Consider the following 13,584-nt stretch of genomic DNA (forward strand, 5'->3'; position numbering starts at 1 on the left):
ACTGTGTCTTTGTGTAAAATGTTTCCCTCAAAGACAGCTCACTTTTAGGGTTATGATGGGAGTGAAGAAAAATTAGAGAGGTACAGGAAAATAATAGTTCTGAGTCAGAAAAGATTTAGATAAATCAGAGTGGAATGTCAAAATTTCCCAAGGCCTAGATCTGTGATATAAACAAAACCAAAGTGTATGAAAACAGGAAAAAGTTATTGTGAAACATTCTGTGAGTGCTTTAGTAAGAATATATTTTAATGACATCACGAATGCATCATAAATTATTATGGCATATAAACTGAGGGCCTAAAGGGGTTACTTAAGTATTTCAATTACCTTCCTGCATTTTATGAGGGAAATTAAAGCTTTCAGGGGATTTGTAAATTTGGAGATTTGCAAAGATCTTGGGTTATATCCTTTGTGAAAATCACAGGTCTTTCTAAAAATAGCCCAGTGACACACATCTCTACAAACAAATCTCAGCCCACATGTCTGCTAACTTCCTCAACATCATTTTCTAGAAGTGATATTATATTATCAGTATGTGTCATGGTAAAATAATTTAAAAGGCCCTCCAAATTCAAAATAGCTCCAATACTCTAACTAAAATTTTCCCATTTAAAGTACTCTTTTACTTTTAGAAAGCCTTTAAAAATAATGTCCAAAAACACTTTGTAAGGAAATGTTCTGTTTTATTCACTAGTCATTGTGATAGTGATGTACAAAATGCACAGTGTAGCTGAGGGCTTGTGAAAGTCCAGGTCAAGAAGCATCTGCTCCACTATCCGAGAGGGATGGGGGGCAGAGGAGAGGTGACCCTGGGTGACAGGGGTGGGCTGAAAGAGGAAGGACAAAAAGCAGAACATAAAAATCATAAAAATCAACTTCTTGTACTTTCAGCTTTTTTCCAGGTCAAATCTTGCTTTAAAATATTCAGCAGTATGTGAGGTTTCCCATCAAGAGACAAGGGGAATTTTTTCCTCTTTTTCTTGGATTTCCTTTACTTCCTGAGATTGGTTGGGAGAAACTGGACACTCAGAATCCAGTGAGGTAACATCAGGAGTCCAGGGGGACCCAACAGAAACCTTCTGCAGAGCTTTCATGCTCTCAGCAGAAGGAACCATCTGCAAATCAGCCAAAGTCAGGGTGACAAGGATCCCATCTAAATAAAATGCTTGAAGTCCAAATACAGAGCAGGTATCCTGACAAAAGCAAACAGGAACTGCATAGTGATGACCTAGCTCCTGTGGCTACTCAAGCCAAATCTCACAAACACAGGCACTGACATCATGCCGGAGCTGACCAGAAGCAAGTATAAAATACTACAAAGAGGGATGGAACAAATAAAAAGAGAGAGCAAGAGAGAGAGAAGAACTCATAGACAAGGACAACAGTGTGGGAATTGCTGGGGGTAAGGGGGAGGTAGCGGTAGAAAAGAGTATAAGGGAGATAAATGGTAATGGGAAAAATAACAATTAAAAAAATACAACAAAGAACTTGTCCTCCCTGGGATATGGGTCCATTAACTACCACAGAACAGGATCGCACAGTTGGAACACTGAAGGAAACCTCAGAGAGAACCTCAGAGAGTATCACATTTAAGCCCCTTCTCTACCTTCTCGATGAATGGTAATAAATCCAGTTTCATCTAAATTATTTGACATTCATCCAGCTAATATTAAGTGGGTGTTTAATATTTAGTGAGTGCTAAGTATGATGTTAGATGCTGGTGGTGCCCATATTGACAAGAAGGCAGCAGTGGTTTGGGATTTCTTAATAAGAAAAAATAGACTTGCTTATTTTTTAAGGGAGCATTAACAATACCATTTTTTAAAAGAACTATTTCTCTTACCATAGATTCTCCCATTAATGGAACATTTTTTAAAAGTCATGATGTTTTGAGTGAGGGTGCCTGTTTTGTCAGAGAAAACATATTCGATCTGGCCCAGTTCCTCGTTGAGCGTGGTCGTTCGAGCTTCGGCGGGTGTAGCTCTCTCAGAGTAATACATCTTCCGATCCCAGTTTATAAAGTAACTGTGTCCCAGACGAATTACTTCCACACTTTCATCCATTAAAATGGAAAAAAGAAAAAAGAAATGCTCCATCAATTTCAGAACTTACAAAGCTTTGCCAAAGTAAGAAGTCTGCCAAAGTCTTAGGAGTTCAGAAGCAAATGTGGCTGCTTTGTCCCTAGGCCCTAGTGACCTTCAGAAGCATCTCAGCAGAGTCTGTTTTTTAAACTTTTCTACATTATTTCCTTACGGCACCATGAAACAACAGTCTGGCTTTGCATAAAGCTTTACGGGAGGTTCCATGATTCTCTATTTACTGTAAACAGGCCCCATGGATATTTCTTGTGTTATATATTAGCATCTCTCCTAAATCTTAGGAGAAACTATTATTAAAGATATTTGTCAGACGTCTCATCTAAAGAAATGTGTTGTTGACGATGTTCTCTCCAATACATTGCTTGATGTGGCTTTGCCAAAAGAGGTAAACATTATCTCTGTCAAGCACAGAGAAAACCATAATAGATATTGAGTGAAAACAGGGGTGTGTTGTCATATTAGTCTGTTCGCTGCCCAGGACAAGAGCACTGTCTTATGGTCTAGCAGTGATTTATGGCTTTCTAACTCTGGAAGTAAAATTTCTGTAGCCAAGGGTATGAACGTCTCCAATCTTTGTCATACATAAGGCCAAACTCATTTCCAAAATGGTTCTAACAATGTAAGTTTCCACCATTAGGTTATGGAAAATTATCTTTGACTGGATGCCAAGGCAAATGCATCTAATTACTGTATACTGAATTTCTTTTCAGTAGTGTTAAAGTTTTGTTTCATATTTTATTGGCCAGTTGTTTTCTTCACAGAATTATCTAATTGTGTTATTTGCCTATTTTATTTTCCCTATTAAGATGTTAGTGTATGGATTTATTTGTTAAGACATGTATAATTTATATATACACATTATGCAAATATGCTACCCAATTTATCATTTGTCTTTTAACATTTACATTATTGTTAACATACAGAAGTTTTCCCTTTTTAAATGATTAAATTTATCCACATTTTATAGTTTCTGCTTTGGGAGTTTTGCTTAGAGAGGCACTCCTTGTACCAAGGTTATACATACAGATATCAATATTACTCCTTTATTTCTTTACTAATTTTTTCACATTTAAGTCTTTATCACAGTAAGAATTTTTTGAAGTATGATGTACATATGAAAAGCTAATTTCAATTTTTACCAAGGGAAATCTTTTTGTCACCATTTCTTTAACAACGAACCTTTTCCCTATTATGTTGGGCTGCTTCCATGTTACATATAAATAACTTTCCTAGCTAGAATCTATTTTGGGACTTGCAATTTTGTTCTTTAGTATGTCACCTAATGCATCTCTTGATTTCATTATTGTCACTTTAGAAAATTTTGTAATACCTGAGAAGAGATAAAAGAACATTTATTTTCTTCTTTTCCAAAAATTCTTAGCTATAATCACTCATTTATTCTTCCTTATAGGATCAACATGTTCATCTAAATAAACTTTAGAATCAATGTATCAGCTTTGTCATAAAACTTATTTGGGATTTTTATTGTCTGTTAGATGCTTAATTGTTTGAAAAGAACTAATATTTTATAATGCCAAAAACAACTTCAAGAAGGGTAAATCTTTCCAGGAAGTCAATTTTGAAAACGTACCTCTATTGGTGAAGAATTTTAATCTTGTGTTGCCTTGTTTTGAACACAGGCCCACACCGCAGTTCGGTAGATTTGTTTCTGGACATCATATTTCTTTACTAATGAGAAAATTTTCTAAATTGTTATTGGCTTAAAGGAAATCTTTAATATTAAATGAATGTTAAATATAATGTTAAATAAATAAAAGAACTGTCAAAATTCTTTTAATATTAAAAAAACGATTATGTGATAAAATCAGATATTTAATTGAATTATCTTACTAATAGTCTTACAGAATCATTCTTTTGGATTTTCTAGAATTCAATCACATTGTGTTCTTCATTTCTAATAGGTTAATTTCCATTTTAGTTTCATGTCTCATTTCTGTCATTAATATTTCAGTCACTATGTCTTAGTACACTAACAAGGACATTCAGAACAGTACAAAAACAGTAATGGTAAGAGCAAGGATCCACCGCTTATTTCTGATTTTAGTGGGAATTAAGCCTTGGTTTTCTCAGCTATAGAATGAGATAGTCCACAGCAGTCTGTTACACCACCTCTAAACATTTGTCTCCTTGAAGACAAGAGAGGACAACCAAGTGTCTTAGGGGCATTAAATTCTATACTTCTAGTTCTATAATTGTATGACATATCTACATTTCCCTCCCAAAAGTGGTATGGGTGCCAGTTCATTTCCTAACCATGTAAATGGTAACACATTTTTACACCTAATCTAAAAATCACATTACGACTCAGTAGAATCATATGATATAAAAATAAATGTCACGCTTTGAACAGTGTGGTGATGGCTGGAGGGACACGGGTGGAGGCGCTGGGTGGGGCTGGACAAAGCGTGAGGGATTGGGGATATCTGTAATAGTGTCGACAATAAAAATAAAATTAAAAAATAAGCATAAATGTCTGTGAAAATTTAATTTCTGTTAAAATTTGATAACTGAATTTTTTATGTTACACAGAAATCAGAAACTAGCTGTTTCAGAGAATATGTATGCACATAAATGAGATACAAGTAAACAAAATAAAGTCATATTCTGCATGTATTTATTTATATATTTCCTGTTATCGTTTACTATTCTGTATCCACCACCAGCACCACCCCCCACTCCCAACTCCTACCCTTCCTGGCACACACAGTTCCTTATAAGTTCCTTGGTGGCTGTTGTAATTCAGCTTTGTTTTCCTTATTCCACCACTCCAAAGCATTAGTGCACACAGGCACAGGGCCTTACCTGTCATAGGCAGTCGATCAGTATTGTACAGATGAATTCTGACTCTCTATTCATTAATTTTATCAATAAAGACATTAATAGAGGTTAAGTAACTAACCCAGGGTCACATAAATAACTAACCACAGAGCCGAGACCAGAATTTCGGCCTTTGATAAAGCCGCTGCAGACCTGACCCTGAGAATGCCATCAGGGCATTATGGTGGTAGCTTGCACAAGTCAGCTGAAGCTTTCATTTGTTTGAAAGTAAAGTAGCTCCCTGGAAATTCCAGGCAGAATGAATGGAACAGAATTTGATCCTTGTGTGTTGCAGTACAACCCAATAGAAGTACTCTAAATTAATTTGAATTCTTAGACCCTAAAATAGTCCTTAGAGAGAAAGCGCATCCTTTTTGTTTAGGAAAAAAGGATATAAGAGCGTCACAGTGGAACATTCAGCTCTTTGTTTCATAATAAAGAAAAGGAGACAAATGTTGAGAGTTAGCAAGATCACACCGCACAGTGTTTTCTGCCTGGATGCTCTTTGAGCAGGGTGTCTGAATCCCCAGTTTGGTGGCAAAACAAGCAATGGAAATGAGTTCTTGTTGCTTTGGAAAAAAACACTTAAAAGCTAATTCCTTGGGAGTACAATGGCTGCATTTCTTAAGTTGATGTATTAAAAAACCATAGCTGGTTATGTTGAACACCACAGATAAACAAATTGACAGCAAAGAAATATCTTACCACAGTCAATGTCCTTTGCTCACGTGGAATTGTTAACCATTCAAAGTAAATTCTGCACTTTTACTCTCAAGTGGCATGTGGCACTAATTTATCCTTGGTACCTATTCAAAAGCCTAATGGAAGCTTATGGTGAAGGCCTTTCTCTTCCAATCACTCTCTCTATCATCAATCAATTTTTTTTAATTTTAAAAATATCTGGGGGTTCTCATTTTGTAAATGTCAGATTTTATTCCTCAGAATGCTTTTTCCCTCAAGTTAAGATCAGAGTCACTGTTTCTATTTGGAGAGAGCAAACCTTATGTTTGTCTTCATCAGGACTACGCCTTACCAACAGAGAGAGAATTCCGGCCTCTTTTTTCTCCTGATATCTTCACCAATTATTAAATCATACACAGCTTAGGCATAGAGGAAAAAACACTGTTCCAAGTGTCAGAAGCCTTGGATTTGGAACCTGGTTCTGTCCCTAACCAGCTCCATGATCCTGAGTGAATCATCTCATTTTTTAAAAAGTTCAGCAATCCCTACTTCCTAAGAGCATTAGGAGATATAAATGAGATAAAGTATGTGAAAGCACTTTATATAAAATATAAAATGTTATCTAAAGGTAAGGTAGTATTATTTGCAGCCCTCAGAAAGCAATTATTTTAAACCCCTCATTTTACTGAGCAGCACATATTTGACAGGCAAACTAAGGCACAGAGAAGCCAAGTACTTTCTCCAAGGTCACACAGCTTTCAGTGGCAGTGCCAAGACCAGAACCTGGGTTTGGACTATTCCAAACAGATTTTCTTTCCACCACTGCAAGGGACACATTGACAGGAAAAGGAACACTGACCTGGGAATCCAGCCTTGGCCTCAAAAAAAATAAATAAATAAAAGACCTTTCAAATCATTAAATGAAAATTGCCAATGCACTTCAAAGAAAGGGCGTATATAGAATACACTTCCCTCATGAGGACATAAGAAACTGCACATGTACTGGTGGTAAGCCACTATGAGCATTTATTATTCATTTAGGACATAAAAGGAAAGCTATAAAAGCTGACCATAGCTTCTGGCAAAGACCAGGATTTACTACAGACTTTACAGTTGGATAGAAGCTTGAGAGATCCTCAGAACCAAAGATGAGCTAGCACGATACAGTTTAAGTAGACCCCGCTCTGGCCACAGTTTCAGAAGGCTCAAAGCAATTTGCAGTGTTATGGCCATATGCCACTACTTCAAGTCAGTTTCCCACAACTTGACATTTCAGAGTCCTGACCACTATCCAAAACAAGGATGGATTAGTGCATTAAACTTCCCTTGCTTCATCATAGCTAGAATTTTGGAAAGAGAGAAAAAGAAGCTCATAAAAATTAGTGGAAATTTAAAGCTGGTAATGCTGTGTATTGTTAAAACACTGGTGATGAGGAAAGTCAAACAACCAACTCTGCTCTTGGCTCCAGCATCTCTGGGACCATCTGGCTCAGGCTTGGTAAAATCAGGGTCAAGAATGTCACAGGTACAGACTCTAGGGCCAACTTATCAAACACACACACTCACACATACACATATGAATATATACATGCATATATTGAGAGGTGTGTATATAAGTCTATATTTATCTATATACATGTATGTAGTGTTATGTACCTATGTGAGACCGTTTTAGCTCTAGTTCGTAGGACCAAATCTAGAGATGACAGACCAAGTCATAGTAGAAGTTATGAATCATACTTCTATTTAACAATGGTTAAGCACCACCAACTATATTTCAACTTCTCCATGTACTCTTTTATAGTTACAAATAATAGAAATAATTAATGTTCATTAAATTCTTACAATGTGCCATCCTTCTAAGAGCATTACATGTTTGTTTACTCCTCAGACAATCCTATTGTTTTCTCTAGTTTTAAAATGAGAAAACTGAGGCACTGAAAGGCCAGTTAACTTGCCCAGTTCACAGAGTTAGTGTAGGACAGGATCCAAACTCAGGTGTCTGGAGCCAGACTAGAAGCAGGGAGGCACCATCACCATAGATCTCCCCAAATATCCTTTTATTTCTTACCCAACATCAACCCAAATCTAACTGATCAGGTTGGATGCAATTATAGTATAGTCCACATATTCCAAAGAAAAAGATTCATAAGAAAAAGAATTGAATGAAGAAGAAAATAAAACGCACTTACTGTAATTTGGAAATGTAAAAGTTAAACAGATTCACCAGTTTAGTTGCTTCCTTTATAACAGATGTGGCAGATCATAGACAGAGAGAGACATCCATCTCACTGTTGCAATTTTATGACAGACAAAAGTGACTATGCAAAACAAAGGCTTTTAAGGAAAAGGCTTCACTGAAGTGTAAACTGTCATCTTACCTCACATATAATGAAATGGGTACAACTGTGTTGAGAATAATAATATATGACCAGAATGTTAAGAATCCTGAGAACAAGGAGTTCTTCTCTTCTTCATTCCAGAAAAGGAAAGTTCTGAACTGGTCCCCAACTTGATTCTCCCAGATTGAATTTCCTATGGCAAGAATAATGCCCAAGCATACCAGGAACCCAAAAATCTGAAATGAGAACAGAAGCCTGGTTAAGAACTAGTCCCATCAATGCAATCTAATTACACTTCCAACTCCAAGAAATTATCATTTGAAAAGCAAGTTATACAAATCTCTCCTTACTTGTCGTTAATCATGGGAGTAAAATATAACATTATTATGCAGGGACTCAGCTAAATATTTTATAGACATTTTCTCGATTCTCCCATTGACTCTGAGATAGGAACAATTATTTTTCTCACACTTTGCTGGTCAAAAACAAAAGAAAATAAAGTGGAAACAGAAAATTTGTATAACTTATCCACTGCCATAAAGCTAATAACTTTAATTAATCAGTTCACCATGAGTGTATATGTTTAAGTGGCTTAAGTAAAGAAGACATGCCCTGGTCAAACCCAGTTTACATGTATTGTCCAGGTGTGATCTTATATCATTCCCTCCTTTCCCCTTCAAAAGTATTACATTTAGATGATAACTTATATAATCACCCAAGGCACAAAAGCAAAAAGAAAACACCAATGATAACGATTTATCTGAAAATGGGCAAGTCTTTTGGCTACAGATCTAGTAGCATAATACTTACTTAAGGTTAACAAGAAAGATAAGGATTAATTAAAATATTTCATGACATATATACTTTCCTTTTGAGATAAGAAAAAAGGTAGGAAGCAACCTGAAAGTTAGCCGACTCTTACCTTGTGATTAGTATCAGTATTAGCAAAGAGACACTTTGGAGCTATAGCAAATAAAAAAACAGCAAAGTGAGTCCCTTGTGAGCCTCAAATTCCAGCTTTCAGCAGGAAGAACACAAAGTCAGTGGCCATGGTCAGATCTGAGCTGAACACAGTGTTCAAGGGACATTGCTCTGCTAAGTGTCACACTGTAATAGGAGCTGGGACCAGCCACTGTCAAGGGAGATGTGGGGCTAGAGAATGGGAATGCACTGCCTTCCAATTTCCTTTTTTCCTCCATGAGAGAATGTTCAGATGTTCTAGAACTGATTTTTTCTTTTTTCTCTCATGAACAAAATAGGCACATTAAGAAGACAGAGTTTGGGGAAAGGCAGTTTAAAGTATATTAGAAAACTGTGCACTAGAGAAAAGTAGAATTATGAATCCCTAAAATCCTACCAGTGTGATAGCAGTATCCTCTTTCTGTCAATGGCTGATTATAAATTAATTTAAGTGAATTACTCTAAGAGAATTAAAATTGCTGATACTTCTCATTAAATTACTGAATTTAAGGAGACACTCTAATTCCCCTACAGATTAACCAATTTTCTAGTACAATAAGCTGGGACATTCCTGCTTCACAACCCAGTAATTTTATTCTGTGTTGGATAGATATGCAATCCCTATGCAAACCCTAGAAATGAGCACAGGGTCATTTAAATTGGGAATATCAGGAAGGGGTCACAGACTCCTTCTGGGCATGTCTCCTGACCCAAGAGGACAGGTGTAGCTGGAGAAAAGTTCAAGTCTGAGGGTAATATTAAAAAGTTCAAGTCACAGAGCCTGGACATGATTTTGTACCAAAATAAGAGTCCATTTCCTTATTTCATTATTCAGAGCCCCACTATTACATACTAGTTAAGCAAATAAATATTGAGCTCAGATTTTATAATTGTGAGTCTGTGATGAGGCAGGTGGAGAACACGGTTCATAGTTACTATCCTCATATTTCAAAGTGAATGTCCTAAAACTTAACCCCTACATGTGGAGGCAAAGCAATATCACATGAAAAATCAGACAACAATCAGACCCACAGCCTGAGGTAGCACAAGACTAACTGCAAATAGGGTAGGATGCGGGGAATACCTGACTGTTTTTAGTAAATGGTGGTAAAGGAAATCATTTCAAAAATTCAGAGGAGAAAAAAAGTTCAGAAGAAAGAGAGAACCATGGGTTAAGAGGTTGGGAAGAGTTCACGAAGGAGAGCTGTGACTAAGGCCTCAGAGGATTCGTAAGTAGAATCAGCTACATAATTTTCAGGGCCCAGTGCAAAATGAAAATGTGTGCCCCCTGTGTTCGAAACTTATTAAGAATTTCTAAAAAACACCACTTTACATAGCAATATCAGATCAATAACAAATGTGAGGCCTTTCAGAGTTCACCTGCATAGGTGAACAGGTCACACTCATGAAGCCAGGCCTGTCCACAAGCTACGAAGAGAGGATATGAGCAAAGATAAGACAACAGAAAGGCCAAACCTTTTAAAAATTATTTTTTGTTTTTTAAAAGCAAATCTTTGGAATATGGAGAACTTGTAAGACTATGAAGCCTCCATAACACTAGCCTACCTCTCATAAGAAACTTTATCAAAGATTGAGAAATGATAATCTGGAAAGTAGAGGGCTATATAACTGGGCCCCAAACAAATAATCTCCAAATACAAACTATACAAGGAGAATGTAGACTTCTGAAAGAACTCCCAGCAAAATATAAGAAATATATGAAGATAACAATGACTAATGGCATTGCCTAATTTTCTTGTAGAAACTTACCCATAGTACTAGAGTATTCATCAACCTATCAATGCTTGTCCTTTTAAACTTTGTCTTTCCACTGTTCTGCATTAGTTTAGTGTCAGGACCTGTAAAAAATGTTTTTAATATCAACTTTGAAATTATTATTATTATTATTAGATGATGATGATAGAGGAGGAGGAAGAGGAGAAATTCCTACTCATATCAGATGTTCCTGAAAATAAAAGAATATATTTTTAAGTAATTTAACTTTTATTAAGAGCAAGCAAGGCCATTACTAAGTTGTATATGATTCTCAACTAGTGGCTGAACTCTGGAAACTGCAATAGAGTTAGCCTCCTTAGAACGAAATAAATCTAGACAGAACTTATAAATGAAAGGTTTAAGAAAAGGGATTTTTCCAAAGTCTGTGTACAAATATGCTTGTAGCTTGAAGCAGTTAAAAATAATTAAGTCCATCAGAGTGAGGAATAATTTGAGTAAGATATCACCTTACACCTGTCAGAATGGCCACCACCAATAAATTAGCAAACAAGTGTTGGTGACATTGTAGAGAAAGAGGAACCCTCTTGCACTGTTGGTGAGAATGTGGTCTGGTGCAACCACTGTGGAAAACAACATGGAGTATCCTTAAAATTTTAAAAATGGAACTCCCTTTTTTATTAAATATTTTATTGTTATTCTATTACAGTTGTCCCAATTTTCCCACTTTGCCCTCCTCTGCCCACCCACCCCCAACTCCCACAGTCATTCCACAACTTAGTTTTCCATGTCCATGGGTCATTCATACCTGGAATTCCCTATTGACCCAGCGATTCCACTTCTGGGAATATACACCAAGGATCCCAAAGGACCAATACAAAAAATATATGCATTCCTATGTTTAGAGCAGTGCTATTTATAATAGCCAAGATTTGAAAACAGCCTAACTGCCCATCAGTATATGAGTGCACAAAAAAGCTGTGGTACATTTATACAATGGAATACTATGCAGCAGTAAAAAAGAAGAAACTCTTACATTTCACAACAGCATGGATCATCCTGGGAAAAAAATTATGCTAAGTGAATTAAGCCAGTCAGTGGAAGAAAAATACCATATGTTCTCACTTATATGTGAAATCAAATGAACACAATAAACCAATGAACAAAATACAATAGTAACAGAAGCTTAGATACATAAAACAGACTGACAACAGCCAGAAAGGAGATAGAAGGAACAGAATAAAAGATAGTAAAGAACCAAAGAGCATTTATGCACAACCCATGCTCATGGACAACAATATGGGGATTGGCTTGGGGTGGAGATGGGTGGAGGTGGGTAAAGAGAGAGAAAGCCAGAACTGTAACAGCATAAACAAAAATAGAATTAAGTAAAAAAAAAAAAATACAATTCAGAACACTAAGGTCAAAAATGAAAAGTTGAAATAAGAAGTCAAATCCTGAATCTGTTTCCCACAAAGATATGAGGTACCTTTAATAGAGAAACTAGAATAACTCCAAACAATACATGAGCGATATAATTTAAACCTTTACTATGTATTACACACTGTGTATATAATATGTACTTTATGTAAGGACAAGAATTATCCTTAATCTTGTGTTAGCATTAATTTCAGGGAAATACAATACATTATCTCATGGTAGACATGACTAAGTGTGTTCTTTGTTCAAGGAATTTTAAGAATATCATTCACTGCCTTAGAGGTAGATTATTAGGTGTTTAACAAAGGAGAATGCTAGAATACATTATTGCTTAGGACATTCCTTATGGGCAAGGAAAATGCTAAACAGAAGCAATTAAATTTTAATTATAGCTTACTTGTCTAGTGTTGCCTCTACACATCATCTTCCCATGATTATTTTCAATTCATGAAGACATTTAATATAGCAGGGGAGGAGAAATGAAAGGAAGAAGAAAGGGGAGGCACATGAAATTCCAAAAATCAAGGAAGAATGGGCACATCGTTAAAGACTTTCATTTACTTTCCAAACAAATTGAAGCAAAGATTGGATCTCAGAAAAATTCACTAGTCTTGAGTTGGAAATTGTACCCCAGTGCCCTATTCCAGCCACTGCTGTGTAAAGGAGGCCACCCACATTTTCTCAAAATCATTTATTAAAATCATGTGAATGTTGAGGGTGGGAAATAATTTCTTTTGTAGTAAAGATCACAAGGGCAAATAAAGTTTGTGATTGCTAAAAGATGAAATACTGACAGACCAGTTTTATATTAAAAATTTACAACTTATGCATACAAGCACATACACACACAGACTATCAAAGAATCCATTTAATGGATTTTTAAGAACTTATTTAAATATATCCACAGATGTTGACATACACATCTCTTCTTCCTCTCATAGCCACATCTCTTGAAAGACTTTTCAATACTCAATAGTCCTTGTTTCCTCATTTCTTACTCATCACCCACCCTACTTTCTGGGCCAGTCATTCCATTCAGACAGATCTGGTGTTATCATCAATATATTCTAGATATTCTTTGACTTCTTAAGACCTTTAATACTGTTGATTAGTCCATCCTTTTGAAACACATTCTTCTTTTAGCTTCCATATTACAATATTCTCCTGCTTTTCCTCCTACCTCTTTGGTAGCTCTGTCTTTGTCTGCTAATAAGACCACCACTCTCTACCCAGCCATGAAATATTGGAATTCACTAAGACTCATGCATATACCATCTTCTGTTCATTTTCAACCTGCCTTCCCTAGACAATCTCACCTAGGACCACAATTCCAATTACCATTCATAGAGCAAATGTGTATCTCCAGCTCAGATTTCTCCTCTGAGCTCTAAAAACTCATATATTTAATTGCCTATATGACATCTTCACCTGAGTCTTTCTTAGGCTTCTCAAGTTGCTCATGTCCGGCCCAACTTGTCCTCTCCAGGCAT

At 36.2% G+C, this 13,584-nt stretch overlaps 1 protein-coding gene across 1 annotated transcript in view; it reads right to left on the reverse strand.

Annotated features, from left to right (window-relative positions):
• The window catches only part of ATP8B4 (ATPase phospholipid transporting 8B4 (putative)), a 195,559-nt gene that overhangs the window by 76,468 nt on the left and 105,507 nt on the right, over positions 1 to 13,584 (reverse strand). The window contains 3 exon segments of the mRNA XM_036033364.1: positions 1,844 to 2,052; positions 8,000 to 8,196; positions 10,691 to 10,779. Of these exon segments, the coding sequence (XP_035889257.1) occupies positions 1,844 to 2,052; positions 8,000 to 8,196; positions 10,691 to 10,779 (495 nt within the window).

The sequence above is a fragment of the Phyllostomus discolor genome, chromosome 1 (assembly GCF_004126475.2).
Source record: "Phyllostomus discolor isolate MPI-MPIP mPhyDis1 chromosome 1, mPhyDis1.pri.v3, whole genome shotgun sequence".
Taxonomy (NCBI): Eukaryota; Metazoa; Chordata; class Mammalia; order Chiroptera; family Phyllostomidae; genus Phyllostomus; species Phyllostomus discolor.